The sequence below is a fragment of the Loxodonta africana genome, chromosome 4 (genome assembly GCF_030014295.1).
Source record: "Loxodonta africana isolate mLoxAfr1 chromosome 4, mLoxAfr1.hap2, whole genome shotgun sequence".
In the NCBI taxonomy this organism is placed as follows: Eukaryota; Metazoa; Chordata; class Mammalia; order Proboscidea; family Elephantidae; genus Loxodonta; species Loxodonta africana.
The window spans coordinates 145,341,518-145,361,675 of NC_087345.1; the positions used below are offsets into that span (position 1 = coordinate 145,341,518).

Genomic DNA, 20,158 nt, shown 5'->3' on the forward strand with positions numbered 1-20,158 from the left:
TCTGAGGGGTCAGCAAAGTGATAATTCACATGAGAAGAGCGCATCCCAAGTAGATGATCAAGTATGGAGCTGTAATGATGCAAGAGGCACCTGTAGGACTACCAGAAGTTCAAGGACCTACAGCCCCTGCTCCTGGAATGGGGTGTGAGCCTTGAGAGGAACAGACCACGAAAGGTCTTGCAAGCCATGCGAAGGGCAGCGCAAAAGGTTAAGCACTCAACTGCTAACCCAAAGGCTGGCAATTAGAACCCACCCAGAGGCACTTTGAAAGAAAGGTCTGGTGATGAGCTTCTGATAGGTCATAGCCATGAAAACCCTATGGAGCAGTTCTACTCTGCAACACATGGTGTTGCCATGAATTGGAGTCGACTCGATGGCAACTGGTTTGGTTTGGTTTTGGTGGACAACTGAAGAGTTTCAAAGTGTAGCATCATCAGCAAGTAAGAGCCCTCTGTCAGCAGGGTGGAAAGCAGACGAGAAGAGTGAGACTCTTAGACACAATTTCAGAAAACAAGCGAGGCCATTTTTATAAAATGGCCTAAACATTTTTGCTAGATCTTGTTTCCAAGATGATTGCAACAGCATCTCCCATCCTGCGGGGTCTCCTGCAATGCCCCTCTGCCACGCCTCCCCCCACCACCTTTGAATCTTGGCTAGCTAGTGACAACAGAATGTGGCAGAAGCGGTGCTGGCTAGCTTCCTAGTTTGGGTCTTAAGAGATTTGCGCTTTTGCATGCCTGGAACACTCGCTCTTAGGATCCAGTCACCATAAGAAGACCACATAGAGGGAGGGTGTGGGGAGGCCTACATTTTCAGCCATGCCCCCTAAGACATTATATACGTGAGTGGAGCCGCTTCAGATCTGATTCCAACTGCATGAAAGGCCCCAGGTGATGCCACGAGGTACAGAATCACCAAGCCACGACCAGTCCAAATTCCTGATCCAAAATGGTCTTTTAAGCTCTAAGTTTTAGGACATTCTGTTATACAGCAATCAATATTCAAAGCAGTACTCTCTTGAATGCTATTGACTTATGTCAAATAAATAATAAACTGCAGCCTGAACAATTTCGGGGCAAGAGCATTGGTCCCCTGTCAATATATGTCAGTTTGTACTTTGTCCTTAACTATTTTTTACCAAATTCCATTTCAACCCTATTTCGCACTTAACTGATTAGTGCTCAAACTCTTTAAAGAAAAGGTTCTTAGAAAATGTAATCCTCTGATTCTATCTTGCAAAAGACTAAGGAAATGCAACATGTGGCTTAAAACTCCCTGGAGTTCAGTTTGAACTTCCCTATTGGTAGTGTTAAGACAAACATGCAAACAAATAGATGTTTCACTTTTTGGACCTGAAGGATGTTTAATGATTCTTCATATTTTGCCTTCCTAGCTATACTGCAAACTCTCTTAAAATAGAACAAGATTTGAATAAATAGTTTGATCTCCCTCTAGGTGCTGTTTTTAAATATTTAGAATATTTTTTCAGGAAAAAAAGTACTTTTGCGTATTTGAATAAACACACATTCTCTGTCTCCCAAATACTTCTAGTCTGTTCTCTGAAGAGAAGGGGCTTGTTTTCCATCCTTTCATTTCTATTGAAATCGTACAGCTAGAATATAATGATATGTGTTGACAGGGCTCTCTAGCAGCCCCGCCTATGGCAAATTGTTAATAGATGAGTTTTACTTCATTACTTTCTAAAAATTATGTGTGAGTTTCTGCTTAGAAATATTAACAATTTTCTTTTCAAATAAATTGCATTTATTTTATTTTAATAAGTAACAAAAAGTCTTCTCCTACTGTTTCAGACTCCTTACTCTCCCCTAAGGCACTTTTAATCATAGACTTCAAGTGTACTATAAATATTAACAAATCTCAGTGCCCAGGGATCAGGAAAGAATCATAGGAGTAAAATTCTTCATTTTTATTTAAATGGAGGAAGGAAGTTTGAAGTACCCTGTGCTGTTCCTTTGGCAAATACTTAAGCTGCCTGTTTTAGAACTTGGAATTATGCAAGTGACTTCCCACTGAATTATTTTCATTAACATTAAAAGACTTTATATAAAACTGTCTAGGAGTGGCTCAAGGTTGGCTTAACAATGGTTAAGCGCTCGGCTGCTAACCCAAAGGTCAGCAGTTTGAATCCATCAGCTGCTCCGCAGGAGAAATGCCTGACAATCTGCTCTGGTAAAGATTTCAGTCTATGAAACCTTATGGGGCAGTTCTACTCTGTCCTGTTGGGTCGCTATGAGTCAGAATCGACTCGATGGCACACAACAACAACAGCAGGATTGGCTCAGTTGTATGCAAAAAAAAAAAAACCAAGAAAACCAAACCCGTTGCCGTTGATTCCCACTCATAGCAGCCCTATAGGACAGAGCAGAACTGCCCCGTATAGTTTTCAAGGAGCACCTGGCCGATTCGAACTGCCAACCCTTTGGTCAGCAGCCGTAGCACTTAGCCACTACGCCACCAGGGTTTCCCAGTTGTATGTAAAAAAAAAAAAAAAAAAGAATAATTCAAGTTTCTCCTATGAAAGAGTTTGTTTATGGCTACTGTTAATATCACCTGTCTGTCCAGCCTGAATATATTCCAAAATAAATACATGCTAATTTATTTTTCTTTTTGAATGACATGTAGAAGAACTCAAGATTTCCCATTCTTGGAGGAGAGAAGATTCCCTTTGGCAACTATCTACTGTTAGCTTGTCTTCCAGAAACAAAGTCCACTGGGGACATCATGTCATTCCTGTTTGGGAACCAGCATTTGAAGAAAACTAGGTTGTTACAACATTCTTAGTGTTACCAACATATTAAAAGGAAAACTATTTTGCTGTTTTTGTTGTTACGGTATTAAATTTTAATTTCTGAAGTCAAAGCTAATTGTAGTTGAACGACAAGTGTCTGGGTGGCTGTGCTTGAGCTCCACGAATGGTACTTCTCTAAGCTACACAGGCTACTCATCAGCGCTTATGGAGGAATGGCTGATGAACTACAAGGGATCCTTGAGACTTATCCAATACTCTACCATTCCATTCGCCCAGTAGGTATCTTAGTCTGACCAGAATGTGTGGATACCAAAAAACCAAAAAAGAAAAATAAAAACAAACCCGTTGCTGCTGAGTAGATTCCAACTCATAGCAACCCTATAGGGCAGAGTAGAACTTCCCCATTGGGTTTCCAAGCAGCTGGCAGATGCCAACTGCCAACCTTTTGGCTAGTAGCCAAACGCTTAAGCACTGTACCATGAGGGCTCCCATGTGGATACCAAAAGAAGCCCCCCAAAACAGTTACAAAATGTTAGGACCAGGGAATCTTAGAGACTCCCTAATCTAACTCATTCATATTATCAATATGGCAAAACAGAAGTCAGAATCTTGGTCTCCTAACTCCCACTCCTGTGACCTTTCTATCATCCCACCCTGTTGGATGGCTCTGAAAGCCTGAAATGATCATGTCACAGCAGGACACAGACCAGGTGAATGATACAAGACCGATAGCCTCTCTTTAGTCTCTTCTAATAAAGAGGACAATCCAATTTTGATTCTTAATACCCTTGCATGCCAACTATCCAGTTTTCCTGACAAGGAAACTAAAAGGCACCATAGAACATGGGGAAGAGAGACCAGTAAATGTCAAATCTCAGAGACCTGGCTAAATAGAAGTCAGTGCTCCAAAGTGTTTCTACAGTCTTACAAACCATTCTTCTGTCAGTATCAGTTACCTTTTGATGTCGAGTTGACTTCAACTCATGGTGACCCTGTGTTTGTCACAGTAGAACTGTGCTCCACGGGGTTTTCAATGGCTGTGATCATCTGGAACTAGACTGCCAGGCCTTTCTTCTGAGGTGCCTCTGGATAGACTCGAATGTCCAACCTTCCAGTTAGCAGCTAAGTGTGTTAACTCTTTGTACCACCCAGGGTCGACAGGTTCCTAAAACTCACCTTGAGAACATGGGCAAAAACTGGAGAGGTTAGGGCTTTTGATATTAATGATTCGGCCTTGAAAATGTGTTATTTATGCTAAGAAACCTTCATGTTGGTGAGTAAAAGAAAAATAAAATGTATTCCCTGGCTATGGGAGGCTTCATGAGCTTCCTCAACTCAAGATACCTTATGAGCTCTGTGCCAAAGTTAGAGAAAGAAAAAATACATATATGTAAGACTTGGTCCCTGCCCTTATGCAAGCTTACTCAGGAGACAATAATTAAATTCAAGCATCATTCTTGAGCTCTGGTTATGAGCTGGATAGAAACCGCAAGTCCCCAAAGACACATGGAAGAAAAGACAGAGGGCATGCAAATTATAAGCAACACGGAAAAGGTATAACACAAAAGGACACTTTTTTTTTAAATGCTAAATGCGTAGTACTGACAAGTAGTTTGGGAAGATGTCTTCATGAATAAAGGCAGGAGTGCACCTGGCATTTACGAGGCCACCTTATTTTCCTATTTCTGAAGGGAAAACAGAATAGTTTGGTTGGAGAAGCCATTAGGGGCTACAATGTAAGGATGCTGAGTCTTACAAAATAAGAAGTGTCACTCTTATTCTACAGGCAAAGATGAGCATAACTACTTTGCTTACCCTTACATGCCTCTTTGCTAACACTTCCCAGGAGGAAAACGTCACAGGGGAGCTCACAGTCATTTTTTCCTGAAACACAATGACATTCACGAAGCAAGATATACTCTGAAAACTATGTTTCTGATATCCCACATAGTTTAAATGGGCTTTTGCAGTCAAGTTAGAAACCTAGGCACCATTTTCATGTTGTTTTAGCTGGGACTAGTACTTGCTGTTAGGAACCCATGTTGTTGTTGTCAGGTGCCATTCAGTTGGTTCCAACTCAGAGTGACTCTATGTACAACAGAAGAAAACACTGGCTGGTCCTGTGCCATCCTCACAATCGTTGCTATACTTGAGCCCATTGTTGCAGCCACTGTGTCAATCCATCTGGTTGAGGGTCTTCCTCTCTTTCGTTGACTTTCTACTTTACCAAGCATGATGTCCTTCTCCAGGGGCTAGTCCCTCCTGATAACATGTACAAAGTACATGAGACAAAAGTCTCACCATCCTCACTTCTAAGGAGTATTCTGGCTATACTTCTTCCAAGACAGATTTGTTTGTTCTTCTGGCAGTCCATGGTATATTCAGTATTCTTCGCCAATATCATAATTCAAGGCATCAGTTCTCCCATTTTCCTTATTCATTGTGCAGCTTTCACATGCATAATGAGATGACTGACAATGCCATGGCTTGGGTCAGGTACACCTTAGTCCTCAAAGTAACATCTTTGCTTTTTTTAACACTTTAACTGATACTAATACCTGTTTTATTTTGTTATTGCTGAAATTTATTTTTAACCTTTAAAAGGTTATTTTTTTCTTTTGGTTATTATTTTTGGCTACTCTACGTTTAAGTTAGTCCCCTAGTTTCTTACCTCATTACTTTAAAAAATATTAAAAAAAATTGCTTTCACTTATGTTTGACATACTATAATTCTACTAATTTTTAAATTTAATTTTTAAAATATTTCTTACTCTTAACTGCTTTAACAAATTTTTAAATAATTGTGATTTTGTTACTAAAAATCTTCAAGACTCTTTTTATCATTTAATTAAAATAATTTTTACCTCTTTTACTCTTCAGTATTTTCTTTTTATCAAAATAAGCCCTGGTAGAAAAAAATGTAGAACAAAATTCTAACACAAAAAAAGAAAAAAAAGGATTCACTGGTCTGTCAGAGACTGGAAAAACCCCTAGAGTATGGCTCTCAGACATCTTTTTAGCTCAGTAATCAAGTCACTCCTGAGGTTCACCCTTCAGCCAATGATTAGACAGACCCTTAAAACAAACAAGAGTAAATGGGCACACCAGACCAGGGGCAAGGATGAGAAGGCAGGAGGGGACAGGAAAGCTGGTAATGAGGAAGCTAAGGTCAAGAAGGGGAGAGTGTTGACATGTCCTGGGGTTGGCAGCCAATGTCACAAAATATGTATATTAATTGTTTAATGAGAAGCTAGTTTGCTCCGTAAACCTTCAGTTAAGGTACAACAGAAAATAATAATTAATAATAAGCCCTGGTGGTGCAGTGGTTAAGAGTCTGGCTGCTAACCAAAACGTCGGCAGTTCAAATCCACCAGTCACTCCTTGGAAACTCTATAGGGCAGTTCTACTCTGTCCCATAGGGTCACCATGAGTCAGAATTGACTTGATGGCAATGGGTTGTTGTTTGTTTGTTGTAGATATGTTTATTTTTAATGTTTACATTTGCCTAAACCCTTTGGCTTCATTTAAAAAAAAATTTTTATTTCATGATCATTCCCAGCTTTATCCTTTTTTTGCTTTTATTTTATTGGCATTATAATAGCCAGCAAAGTGAGAGGCTGTGGGGGTGACTGAAGTAGAGACTATCATACCATACAGCTGGGGAGATGGAGTCTCCCCTGCAGAATGTGGCCTCTCAGCATTTGTAAACGTTTCCATCACCTTCAGCTCTGACTCTCTAGTAGAACTTAAATAATTCCAAAGGCCCAGAGGCAAATATTTCCCCAAGTGATAACGATTCTACTTGTGCAGACATTTAAATCATTACGTTAGGATTCTTTCCTCCTATCACTTAGCACACAGTCTCTTGGGTATTACAGATTCTAAATTTTATGGCTCATTTCTTTATGCAGCTAATATTTATTGAGCATCTACTACAGGGTTTGGTTTTCTTCGTTTACTACAGAACAGACATTGCTACGTGCTAGGGATCCAGCAAAGAATATGAGAGAATGTGGATTCTGCCCTTCTGGAGTTTACAATCTGTTGGGGAAGTCTAAAAGTAAACAAGTAATGGCAATATGTTCTAAGTGACATAGTAGCTACCATCTATTGATTGCAACTACGTGCCACATGCTGTGCTAAACCCTTCACGTGGATTATCTCACATGTGATTTAAGAACATGTTGTAGGAAACCAAATGCTGGTTTGGAGGAGCAGGAAAAACTATCCAGAGGAAAAGATCCATCAGGTCGGGACTAAAAGATATATAGGGATTAGCAAAAGAAGACGGGATCCAGAGGCTGGTCAGGATACTCCGTGAGGCAAGGGGAAGAATGGGTCCTCTGAGGACACCAAGAGGCTCAGGCTGATTGGAATCTGATGGGAAGAGATGAAGGTGGAAAAGTCAGGGGAGTGCAGACAACCAGAGCTTCTAATTCACGTTAAGGAGCCTGGGCTTCATTCTAAGAGCACTGGGCAGCCTTTGGTGGATTTAAAGCAGAGAAATGACATGCGTCGATCTGGGGTCTAGAAGGATCATTCTTTCTAGAACAACCTGCAGAATGGAGAACAACCCATAGTAAAAATCAAAAAACCCAAACCCATTGCCGTCACGTCGATTTTGACTCATAGTGACCCTATAGGACAGAACAGAGCTGCCCCATAGAGTTTCCAAGGAGTACCTGGTGAATTCAAACTCCTGACCTGCTGGTTAGCAGCCATAGCACTTATCCACTATGCCACCAGGGTTTCCCAACCCATAGTAGTACAGACTAATTAGGAGGTTATGGTAATAATCCAGAAAAGAAATGGTGGTGGCCTATAAATAGGGTAGAGACAGTGGGGTGGGAAAGGATGGGTAGAATAAAGAGATATTCAGGAGATAGAACGAAGAGAACTTAGTTTTGGATGAGATGGAGGTGAAGGAGAAGGTATGGAACAACAAAAAAAAAAGCACCCAGATTTCTGGTTTGTGCAACAGGTGGCACCACTGCCCAATACAGAAAGGGTGGGAGGAGAAAATGCATGGACAGAGGAAGGGGAAAGATGACGTGTTCAGTTTGGGACATGTGGTGTTAGATGTGCTATGAACCGTCTGGGGGAGAGGACCAGAAGAGTCTGGATAGGGAGCGATTAGATAATGGTCAGTAAAGGAGACTGTCGTTGAAGCCATTGGGGGATGAAGCTGTCCCCCACTCCAGAACACTGAGCAACATCAGCCTTTCAGGGGACAGAAAGGAGAGGAGGAGCTCGCAGAAGATGCTGTAAAGGACGGCCCAGAGAAAGGAAGGAAAATGGCAAGGGAAGGATGATGGGAATCAAAGGAAGATGATGCTCCCAGGACGCAGGCGTGCTTAGTAGCATGGACTGCTGCAGAGAAGTCAAGTAAGCGGGGATCGGAATTGAGCACTGAGGAGTGGGAGCAGGGCATTTTCAGAAGGGTAGCAGAGGCAAAGCTAGATGTCCGTGGAATGTCTGTGGGCATGTGAAGTGAGGAAATGGAGGCTGGAAGTGTAGGGAACACTTTAGGAATTTGGTTATGAAGAGGAAAGACGGAAAGCAGTAGCGGGAGGAAGGCATAGAAGGATGGTCTTTTTTTCTCTAAAGAAGGGAGGTACTTGAGCATGTTTAAGGCAGGGAAAACGGGGCCAGCAATGAGGGAGAGAAGGAAAGTACAGGTGAGAGAGGAGACAGTGAAGGGAATGGATTCCTGGGAAGGAGGAGGAAACGGACTCTAGGGCACCAACAGAGGCTGAGCGTCAGACAGGAGGTGAGGCACTTTTCCATTGTAAAAGAAGCAAAGGATGAGAGAGTACATCCAGATCACGTTATGTGGTTTGTAGGCTTGTGATCACATGACCAGGGTAGTTTTCATCTGGAAAACTTCCATTTTCTCAGTGAAGAAGGAAGCAAGGCAATCTGCTAGGAGCGAGGGTGGTAGCAGGAGAAGGTCTGAAACAGAAAGTAAAGGAGGGCTGACCAGGGAAACTGACCCTGTGGCCTGGAAAGCCTGGGAGCCTAGCTGAACTTGAAAATCATAGATAAATGGCATTAATTTGCATAGTTGCATCATTTTCTCCAGCAGAGCTCACAAATGTATAAAGCAAACAAAATAAAACAAAAACTGTTGCCGTTGAGTCAATTCTTACTCATGGCGACCCCACGTGTCATAATAGAATGGGGCTCCATAGGGTTTTCAAGCCTGTGACCTTTCCGGAGCAGATCGCCAGGCCTTTCTTCTGACGCACCTCTGAGAGGACCCGAACCTCCAACCTTTGGTTCAGCAGCCAAGCACATTAACCATTTGCTACCCAAATGTCACTTTTCTCCCCATTTCCACGGACTCCAACCAATGTGTGGTGGCATGATGGTTAAGAGCTACGGCTGCTAACCAAAGGGTCAGCAGTTCAGATTCACCGAATGCTCCCTTGAAACCCTATGGGGCACTTCTATTCTGTTCTTACAGTCAGAAAAGACTCAACAGGAACGGGTGGTTTTGGGTTTTCATCCCATGTGTAAAACTCAAAACACCAAACTTGTTGCTGTCGAGTTGATTCCAACTCAGGGCAGCCCCATGCGTTACAGAGTAAAACTACTTCATAAAGTTTTCTTAGTGGTTAAAAGCTACAGCTGCTAACCAAAAGGTCAGCAGTTCGAATCCACCAGGCGTTCCTTGGAAACCTTATGGCGCAGTTCTACTCTGTCCTATAGGGTTGCTATGAGTCGGAATCGACTTGATGACAATGGGTTTGGTGGGTTTTTTTTTTTTTTTTGGTAATTCTTATGAAAGCAGATCACTAGGCCTTTCCTCTGTCAAGCCACTGGATGGGTTTCGACCAGCGCCTTTAGATTAGCAGTTGACTGGAAACTGCTCGCACCCCCCAGGAAGTTCCTAACCAACGTATAGATGCTGGAAAAGAAGACAGTTGGATTCAGCTATAATCCCAGTGACCCCAGCTTTAGAAAGCACATTGCCTTACAAGTCTTCACGTACACTTATCTCAGCACCAAGAGAAAGGCACCAGTAGAAGGGAGGGTGGCTATTTTTGATTGCTGTCAGCTTCAGGTTGTCTCTGTCCTGTCTCCACACAATTAGTACTATTTCTCCCTAACTTGATCTAGTTATTTAAGGAGCTGAAGGGGTATATCTAAAAGTTTATGTTCTTTCTGACAAATGAGGAATTAAGACTCTTTGCTTGAGAAAATATCTTCCCCAAACAACCAACTTATTGACAAATGTTTGGAATACAACCCATGGAGGCATAAAAAGAATATTAAATTAGAAGCCAATAGACCATGATTCTGTGCTACTAATTTGTTGTGTGACCCTTGGTCAGGTTTCTTAACCTCTCTGAACCCCAGCATTTTCTCTTTGAAGCATGAGCAATTCATCTGTGCATACAGCTTCAAGAGTAAACGATCCAATGTATCCAAGGCACTTTGCCCAGTGCATGTTCAACAAATGTCACTTTCCTTTCCATTCCTTTTCCTCCTTCCAGCCCTAAACTTAAGTAAGTCTATGAATTAAAAGAATGATACAGAAAACTAAAGTCATAAATACATGGTTTTCAAACATTTAAGTAAGAAATCAATTTTAATATGTCTCGAACTACATGATACACAATTTCATGAAATAATTACCCGTGCTATATAAAACCCATTCTTGTATTCTCTGTTTTATTCCATTTCATTTTTAAGACATGCTTGTCACAACCCAATAAATTGATTTCATAACCCATAATGAACTGTGTCTTGCAGCTTGGAAAACACTGTGCAAGAGGCTGGCTTTGTACAGCTGAAGGAAACATCTTACCCACGGCTGTCAAGTCAATTCCTACTTATATTGACCCTATAAGACAGGGCAGAACTACTCCATAGGGTTTCCAAGGCTGTAAATCTCTGTGGAAGCAGACAGCCACATCTTTCTCTCATGGAGTGGTTGGTTGGTGAGTTTGAACCATTGACCTTTTGGTAAGCAGCTAAGTGCTTTAACCACTGTGCCACCAGGGCTCCTTAATGAGTAACAGTTATTATCAAAACCACACTTTTTTTTCCCCCCTTAACCACATCACCAAAATGGTCTGGGATGCAGCAGGGGGCAGAGCCAGCTCACATGGGAAAGCAGCTGGAGGCAGTTTAATGGGTCCACATGGCTGGTTATCACCTCTCCCCTTCCTTTGTCTGTCTGCTGTCTGTCAGTCTCTGTCTTTGACTCTCTTTCTCAGCAGTTGTCTCTTCTCTAAACTCGTGTTTTATTTGCATGGCTCAATTATGATACTTTAGGATTACAGGGCTGTCCCACGAAAGATCATGTCTTCAGAGAAAGAAGCAGCTAATCCTTTGCAGTTGAGTCGATTCTAATTCACAGCGGCCCTATAGGACAGAATAGAACTGTCCCACAGGGTTTCCAAGGCTGTAATCTTTACGGAAGCAGACTACCACATCCTTTTCTCACAAGCAGCTAATAGTAGAGTTTTATCTGATGCTTACTAAGGGCAGGCATTAGAAGGATCCTGGATGGTGCAAATGGCTAAATGCTGTACTGGTAACCAAAAGGTTGGTGATTCAAACCCACCCAGAAGCACCTTGGAAGTAAGACCTGACAATCTGATTCGAAAAGGTCACAGCCTTAAAAACCCTATGGAGTGCAGTTCTACTTGGGGTGGCCATAAATTAGAATTGAGTTGATAGCAACTAACAACAACAACAAGGGCAGGCATTATGTTTCGCAGAGAATATTTTACTTAATCCTTACATCAGTTCTATAGGTAGCTTATTATGTCTATTTCACAGAAAAGGAAACTGAATCTCAGAGAGAGTAAATAACCTTCCTAAATTACTTAGGATAAAGCTTGGATTTGAACCCAGGTCTGTGCCTCCAAAGCTCTTGCTATTAACCATTGCTCTCATTATTAACTATTCTTAACTATGACGCAACACTGGGGCAGAAAACTAGGACACAATACATGGGCAGAACAAAATGAAGAGAGGCTGGCAAGACAGGGGAATGGTAGGCCTGGGGCCTGAACAATATTTACTGTGAAATTGTAATGCAGGGGTCCCATGCTTTGAGTGACGCAAGGGATAAAGATAAGAAGGCCACTGTCGTTAAAAAACAAAAAGTAATTCTTTCCCACCTATAGACTGAAATATGAAATTCCAACAATATAAACTTTCCTTCAGGCTCAGACATCTATCTGAAATGTAAATATCCTTGGGGAGAATAAAACGTCCAGCTTATGTAAGTTAGAAACACTGCAGGGTGATTGAACAAGGAGGCAAGCAAAGGAGTGTCACCGTGAAGTGAATGCAAGTTAAGTGTCTAGAAGTTACTATTGTCTAAATGATAAGTGCTAAAGGCATCACTTGGGTTCTCCCATTTTGTGCTCCCTACAACTTTATGAGGTGGGCATTAGGATCCCCATTTTACAGACAGGTAACTGAGGCTCCAAGGGCCCTGGTGGCACAGTGGTTATGTGCTTGGCTGCCAACCAAAAGATGGGCGGTTTGAACCCAGCAGCTGCTCTGCAAGAGAAAGGTGTGGCAGTCTGCTTCCATAAAGACTTACAGCCTTGGAAAACCTGTGGGTCAGTTCTACTCTGTCATATACGGTCGCTAGGAGTCGGAATCGACTCGACAGCAACGAGATTTGTTTTTTAACTGAGGCTCAGTAAGGTTAACTTATTCAAGGTTACGCAGCTGGTAACTGAAAGAGTCAGAGTGAAACCCAGGTCTCTATGACTCTAAAGTGATTTATTTTAACTTTTACATGATGGGTATATGCTGAGGAAAGAGGGTACCAGTGGGGTTGTGCCTGTCAGGTGCACAATGGCCTGCGTCATCACACCTCATCAGGGCCTAGGCCATAGAGTTTCACTTTCCATTGTTTTAACAGATCCTTGCCATGCATGACCCAGTGTGACAGGCAGGGCAGGTCCTTCCTTCCCCGAAAAGGAGGATGATGCTTTGGGCCAAAGTCACAACATGAAGAAGCTGGGGCTCAAACCTTAGACATCTGATCTCAAGTCCTCACATCTGTGCTCTAATAAAAAATCATTAAACTGGTCCAAACATCATTCACCTTCAAATCCATGAGCTAGGAGGCTTCTGCGGGAAAAGTTCACTGGCTAGGTAAAAGTCTGGCATCTCAGAGCACTCAACTTGTGTGAGGACCCAGACAGGCCACACAAAAAAGCTTTCCAGGGCCTCAGTAGTTTCCTCTTAGCTAAGCCCAGACACGAAGTGAGAGGCAGTCCATGAAAAATAGCTACTAGATACACATCACCATTGAAATGCCAACGCATGTGAAATTTAGATTTCCTGCTCTGAGATTTTCTGTAGCCAGAACTCTTGTATCCTCAGCAAAAATGTAAAAAGAACTCCCTTTTCATCTATTAGCTGCAAAAAGTGTACAGAATGCCAAGACTCTCAGAAGTGCCAGAGATTATCTGAATGGAGCTCATATCCATTGGTAGAGAAAGCCACGTAGAGTTCCTCCTAAGAAAAGGGTTTCACGCCTTAACTTGACTTAAAAATGGGGTAGCTCCGCACATCAGTTTCCCCAGGACAATCTAGGTTTACTCCTGTTATCCCACCCTAATTATTCATAATATGCCCTTTCACTCTCAAAAGGGTTTGGACAGGAAGTTCGATGGTCATCGTGTTTGTCAGGCTCTGCATGCTGTAGCCGAGCTGACCTCTCCACTTTGCCCAGCAGTAACAGCCACACACACTGACAACGTTGTGTGGGAGGCACTGTTTCTTGCAGTACCACTCCTGACGGAGAGACCCTTATTTTCTTTGCTTTACAGATGGGGAAAACTCCATGGAGCACTTCTACTCTGTCCTATAGGGTCACTATGAGTCGGAATTGACTCGACGGCAACGGGTTTGGTTTTTTTGGTTTTTAGATGGGGACATGGAGACTCTGAGAAGTTAAAGGATTTATTGATGAAGTCATACAGCCCAGTAAGTGGGGAGTTGGGGTGAGGGAGGAACACAGACTTAAATCGAAGCCATCTGATTCCAGAGCCTAGAGACTTATCCTACTCCCTTCAACTTATCTGTTAGGCTCAAACTAGCCTGTGTTCCTTTCACTCCCTAGGATGCCATGATCACGTGCTGCCAGGCCACACTAAAAATGCTGTTCCCACCAACTGGAACACCCTTGCCTGGCTCACTATCACTTACCCTTCTGGTCTCGGCTCAGCTGTCACTTCTTCTGGGATATCTCTGTAGATCCTCCACATTTAGGTCCTTGTACACCCCCTACTACAGCACGTGTACATTCATTCCACACATATTTACGGAGGCTTGGGACGTGACAGGCCCTGCTGGAACAGCCAGGAATACAGCTACGGACAAAATGCCAGCCCTCAGGGAGCTTATATTTTAGAAAGGGAAGCAAACAGGATGTAAACAAGCATACAATAGAGTTACATACCACAGCATTATAAAGTGATATAGAGTAACATGATGAGGTCATCATCATACTTCCTTACAACTTCCCGTGTGCTTGCCCGCATCTCCCCTGTGGGTTATACAGTACAGTACAGGGTGCCAGCTTGAGTCTCATGAAAAAATGCCTGGGGACTTAATGAACAGTCATCTCTCTTCATGTTCTCTCCATTGTCCTGGAAATTTCGCTTGTTCTGATCAGTCACGAAAGATGATTAAACCTTTACCTTATCACCTGCAAAGGGCATCCTCCACACATTTAGAGCTATGGATACTAATGGCATATTTGTTTTACCCTCTCCAACTAATCATTTCTAAATCATGAGGTCCTTATTGAGGGCAGGGGCAACCACAGTCTAGGGACATTTTGTTTATCTTTTAGGAGCCCTCCTGCCTGTGGCTTCCCTAGTCCTTCAGTGGATGTTTCAGCAGTAGTTCTTCCAAAGATCCTGTCATAGGAAATGATATATACACACAAGGTGAGATAGGAAAACACAATGAATTCAGGAGTAGCTTGAACCCATAGACCCCTGGCATCGGGCATCGAGTGATTCAGTCAGTAGACAGTCCAGCACTGTAGTCAACAGCAAGTGCTTGGTGGTCAGAGAGATCCGGATAGAGGCCAGCTCTAAGACCTGGGCAAGTGACTTAACCTTCCTGAGCTTCAGCTTCCTCATCTGTAAAATGAGGATAATAAATAATAATAATATATAGTTCACTAAGGCTTTGTGAAGACTAAACAAGGTAGTAACGTTTGTCAAAGGAGCCTTGGCTGCACAATAGTTAAGCACTTGGCTGCTAACCAAAAGGTTGACAGTTCAAACCCACCAGAGGTTCCACAGGAGAAAAGACCAGGCGATCTGCTCCCGTAAAAATTACAGCATAGTAAACCCTATGGGGCATTTCGACTCTGTCCTTTAGGGTCACTATGAGTCAGAATCGACTCTATAGCACACAAAAACACATTTGTCAAATTAATAAATATAATTTTGAGTGTAATATCTGGCACTAACCCAGAAAAAACAAACCTGTTCCTGTCAATTGATTCTGACTCATGGCGACCTCTGTGTTACAGAGTAGAGGCGAGCTCCATAGGGTTTTCTTGGCTGTAATCTTCACAGAAGGTCACCAGGTCTTTCTTCCATAGTGCCGCTGGGTGGATTCAAACCACCAACCTTTAAGTTAGTAGCCAAGTGCAAAATGTTTGTGCCATGCAGGACCTGTATATTTGGCACATAAATTCTAAATAATAATGACAATAAAACCGGGCTTTATGGCTTTTGATAGCTATGATTACTATCATAATCATCACTATTACCTTTATTCAAAAAGTAACTTCAACCTGAAAAAGGATGTGCTACCAAAGTGTGGTTTTAAATAAGGGCTAATTTAATCCCAGCAGAAATCCATGACTCCGGGCTAAGGGTGAGCGTGAACTGTTCTTAATTTCTGAAAGCTCTGATTCTCATTTCTACTCAAGAATATGTTTAGATGACACAGAAATCTGTACTTGACTGTTAAACTAATGAAAGGGGTTTCCATCACTGCATGGAAACACCTTTAATTCACTTTTCTGGCTCAACATCATGTGTTCCTGTGAGTTGCTCAGTCATGGTTTCCAGCTTAACAATTAGTATAGGTACAGAAAGACAAAGCTAGATGCACTGCTGCTTGAAAACAAGACATTTGAAGTTTTAAAATAATAGAAACAGAAAGAATGAGTTTAATACCATGTATGTCACCATAAGACTAATTTCCCTACTTCCAATTACAGATTTAATCTTGGGCAAAAAATTACATAAATATGGAATCCCATGATGCATCTGTGTAGTCTGAGATTTTTCATCCAGTAACAATATAACACTTTAAAGGGTTTGGGGGAATTATTGTGCAAAAGAAAACAAAAGATTGAACCCTATACAAAAGAAATAACCTGAAATCAAATATATGCTTGTTAACAAACTGTGACTTTAGATCATTATATGAGCAATATTTTCAGGGGCAAACAACACAATCAGTAGTGACTCTAAAACACCAAATGCATTAAACACAGGAAGTACTCACTCTAATTCCTATTTTAAAGACAAATGTACTGTAATAAAGTATCATAAGGAGATCTGTCTGTGGACAGTTACTCCTGAATCCCAGTTGCAGACTTCTACCAAAAGCCCACACTCTCAAAAGAAAATCCTGGAGCCAGTCCACAGGGAATTTTAGATAAAACATCTAATTCATTATACAGAAGAATTTGGTCTTTTCCCCAGAAGAGAGAGAATGTATTACAATGGAACTAGGAACCTTTCTAGAAATGACCAAAGACAAATGGGCTATTCAAGGGGGCCTCCAATACCTGCTGTGAACAAGAGAAACAGAACGTTAGTGTAGAAAAGGGTCTTTGAAATTAGATTAGAAGAACTGAAATGTGAATAATTTAACATCCCTGCCATAACTGAAAGAGAAGTGAGACATCAGCAGAACAATCAAAGTTCCAAAAGCTGTATCACGTATGTGAAACACGGATTCAACGAGAAGTTTCTGTTCTAGGGAGGTGGAGCTGGTGAGAGAGCAGACACACACAGAAGCATGCCCTAGCGTTAGTTGCCATCCTGAGCCACCATAGCACACGACCATGGCGGAAGTGAACATGACAAGCTGTTGGTGACAAGAGTCTTGCCTGGAAACTTAACAGTTGCAAAGTCTAGAAGACAATCGCAGGAGGCTGAAACAAAAGCTGCTGATGCCAAACACAGGTTACTCTTCAAATCAAAGATAAAAGTTTACAAGAGAGAAAAAGAAATCTTAATTTAGACTGAATTGCTCACTGGGAGGAGTTTCACAGCTGAGGCTTTGAACGTTTTAGAAGATATTCCTATGCTGTGTCTTTAAATATATGTACACCCAATCAGCAGAAGGAAGAGGCTAACGAGAGCACTCTGTGGCAGACACCTGCATCAAACAATGGCACTGATATCTGAGGGATGCTAAACAGCTGTGCATAAACTTCAAAAGTAATTTGCAACCAAATTAGTTAAGCGTCACCCTCCTTCCCACTAGACACAGCATTTTTAAAAGAGATCAAGCATCCAGGGTAGGTCTGCCATTTTGCAAGATGTACTCATGATAGTTACAAAAAAAAAAAAAAAAATGAACATGTTCAGGAGTAGGATGGAGAGGCACTGGACCTTATGCACAAGACTTGTCTATCAAAGAGGCATGGCCAGTGATGACCACAGCTTCCAAAGAACAATGCAGGGGAAAGGCAACAACTCCGATGAGCTGCCATACTTCTCGCTTCTTTCTCAGAGCCCTCTGAAAACCCAGCACCTGAGAACTCTCTTTGCCAAAAGACAAGGACGGAGAACCAGGAGTGGACAAACTGCAGGGGCAGATGCTCCAGAACTTGTAGGCATTTCACAAAATTCAACAGGCTTGGTATGTATTCAGAAAAGGCACCTGGAACTTGAAGGACCTGGACTAGCTGCCGGTTTATTTTCACCACTGACAGAGTTCAGTGAGTCCTCATTCTTCTCTCCAAGTCACCACCCCGCTCATTGTCAGCTTGTGCCATTACTGAATAATCTTTTATTAGCACAACTTTGGGCCGGCATAGTTGCAGGACAACTGGGAGGACAAGGAGGCTCTGTGGCACTCTCTTTGCAGAAATAACCAGAATCTCCCTGTTGAACCGGTGTTTGGGCCTTTTCTTCACACTGAAGGGGTTCTTTCACCATCAGAATCTCAAGGCTTTAGTGCTGACAGCCAGTCTCACGTTAATAACTGTGGCTCTTAACTCCAAAAAAAATTAAAAAAAAATTAACTCTACTTTGTTAATACATATTCCCAAATCAAAACCACTGCAGTCAAGTTGATTCCGACTCATAGCGACCCTAAAGGACAGAGTAGAACTGCCCCACAGGGTTTCCAAAGCTGTAAATCTTTACAGAAACAGACTGCCACATTTCTCTCTGGCAGAGCCGCTGGTGGGTTCAAGCTGCTGACCTTTCAGTTGGCAGTCGAGCGCTTTAATCACTGCATCACCAGGGCCCCTTCATTTGGCCCCAGAGGTTGAAAATCAATCTCACCCAAGGTTACAGAATTGAGCACCCAGACATTTTTTTTTTTTTTTAACCTACCAAAGACCTACCTGGCCTTGCCACAGGCCTGTGAAAAGAAACTTGGTTTGTTTAGAAGTGCGAGTGTTAATAGCGGGGGCGATGCAATAGTGAATACCGGAGAAAATGGGTTATTCTTCCCCGTCGACAGGTTACCATCTCCATAAGACATCACTCCATACAAACTTTTTGCAAGAATACAAACACTTTCCACCTTCCTCCCTCTCCACTCCATTAGTTCTGGTGAGAGTTAAAAAGGGAAGAAGACAACCTTCCCACTCCCCATACCCGGTAGGTAGCCTCCCCGCGGCCAAATTCAGCAGCATCCTGTGCCATCAGCGCGGAAGAAACCGAAGGAAAAAAATTACAAAAAAGTTTTCTTTTCTGGAGCGCTTTTCAATTTCGTTCTTACGCCCTCTTCCCGCAGCCTTCAGCCCTCTTCCTGGAACATCTCAAAAGGACACTCGGGTTTGCTGTCCTACCTCCCCGCTGCCCATCCCCTGTTCCGCTGTCCGTGCACCTAGCAGGCGCCCCGAGGCTCCACGGGAGCAGCCCCGGGCGCCCGCGCTCGACCCCGCGCGCCTCCCCGCTGCGGTCAACAGCCGCGGCTTGAGCACCTCTTCCTTGCTCCACGACACCGCCGTCCCAAGCCCCGGGGCAGGCGACGAGCCGGATGGCGAAGCGACCCTACCTGGTCTGTGGCCGCCGGGCGGCTGCGCGTCCTGCCGGCGGGGTCCGAGCTCGGCGGCGGTGCTGCTCCCCTGCGGCGGCGCCGAAACTGGCGGGGCGTCCGTGCCCCGAGCTCGCCGAGTGGGTGCGCCCCGCGCTGCGGCCGCCGGGGCAGGCGGGGGGCGCCGGCGGGAGCGGACGCGCCGCGCGCTGCACAGCGCTCGCGACCCCTCTGCCGCCGCGCACCGAGATGGCCCAGAGTGCGGATCTCCGAAACTCCCACCCATAAACCCGTGCGCTCAGCCCTACGCGGACATCACTGACTCATTACTTTTCTTCCTATTGTCATCCTTTCGTCCACTCCTCACTCCTCACTCCTTACTTAGGACTTCTTGCTGCGCTCTAACAGCTGACGTTGACATGCCCCCAAGGAACTTGGACCAGGAGGCTGCAGGAAGCGATGATGGGAAAGATGGTGGGATAACGGTGGTGATGCTGCAGGGAGGGTTGAGAAGTGGCGCGTTTTCATGAGCGATATTCTGAGTGTCAGGAAAAGGAGGATCGAGAGTACATGCTTTCTATTTCTAATGAAAATGAGACACTAGAATTATCCTTGCGGTGAGAAAGACTAAGGTCATTCGGTAGAAAAAAACTTAATCTGTTTTTACACTAGATACGATTGGTGAGCATTTTTCTTTTAAAATTACTTCCAAAAGTTTGGGTGCAATTCTGCCCTCTGGCTAATCTTCTCTAGGTTATTTCCCACTCTTGTGATTTTGATTTTTCTGCACCGTTGTTTTATATATAATTTCCAAAGTTACATAGCTTTCAACTTTACAGCCCTGGAGGCTTTCAGTGTCTTGTTGTTACAGTGCAGTTAGTATTTTAGGACAGACTTTTATGCCTTGTTGGAAATACTAACGCTGATAATAGTGTAATAATGGAGTGGTTTTTCCTATACTCTATGAATTCACGTTTTATTCAGGTTAGAAAATTATGTCTGGTTACCAGTAGTATTACAGAGATGTTTCCTTTCAATTATGTCACTAAATCATTAAAATGTTCTTGGCTAAGCCTTGTGTTCCTCTAATATATTAAGACCAGATTAGTCTGGGGAATAAAACAGTAGTCCCCCACCTCCCCCCCCTTT

The 20,158-nt window shown here is 43.1% G+C and overlaps 1 protein-coding gene across 3 annotated transcripts in view; it reads right to left on the reverse strand.

Annotated features, from left to right (window-relative positions):
• Positions 1 to 19,115, reverse strand: part of PRKCQ (protein kinase C theta) — a 178,717-nt gene extending 159,602 nt beyond the window's left edge. For 2 of the 3 annotated variants that reach the window (XM_064284834.1, XM_064284831.1), the window contains exon 1: positions 19,031 to 19,115. Coding sequence is in view for 1 of the 3 variants with exons in the window: in XM_064284833.1 (XP_064140903.1) it covers positions 13,961 to 14,019 (59 nt within the window). In the remaining 2 variants the exon portion in view is untranslated. Of the gene's footprint in view, positions 1 to 13,960; positions 17,357 to 19,030 lie in introns of those variants that run through there. The other variant, XM_064284833.1, reaches the window with a different exon arrangement.
• Positions 19,116 to 20,158: the final 1,043 nt, after the last annotated feature.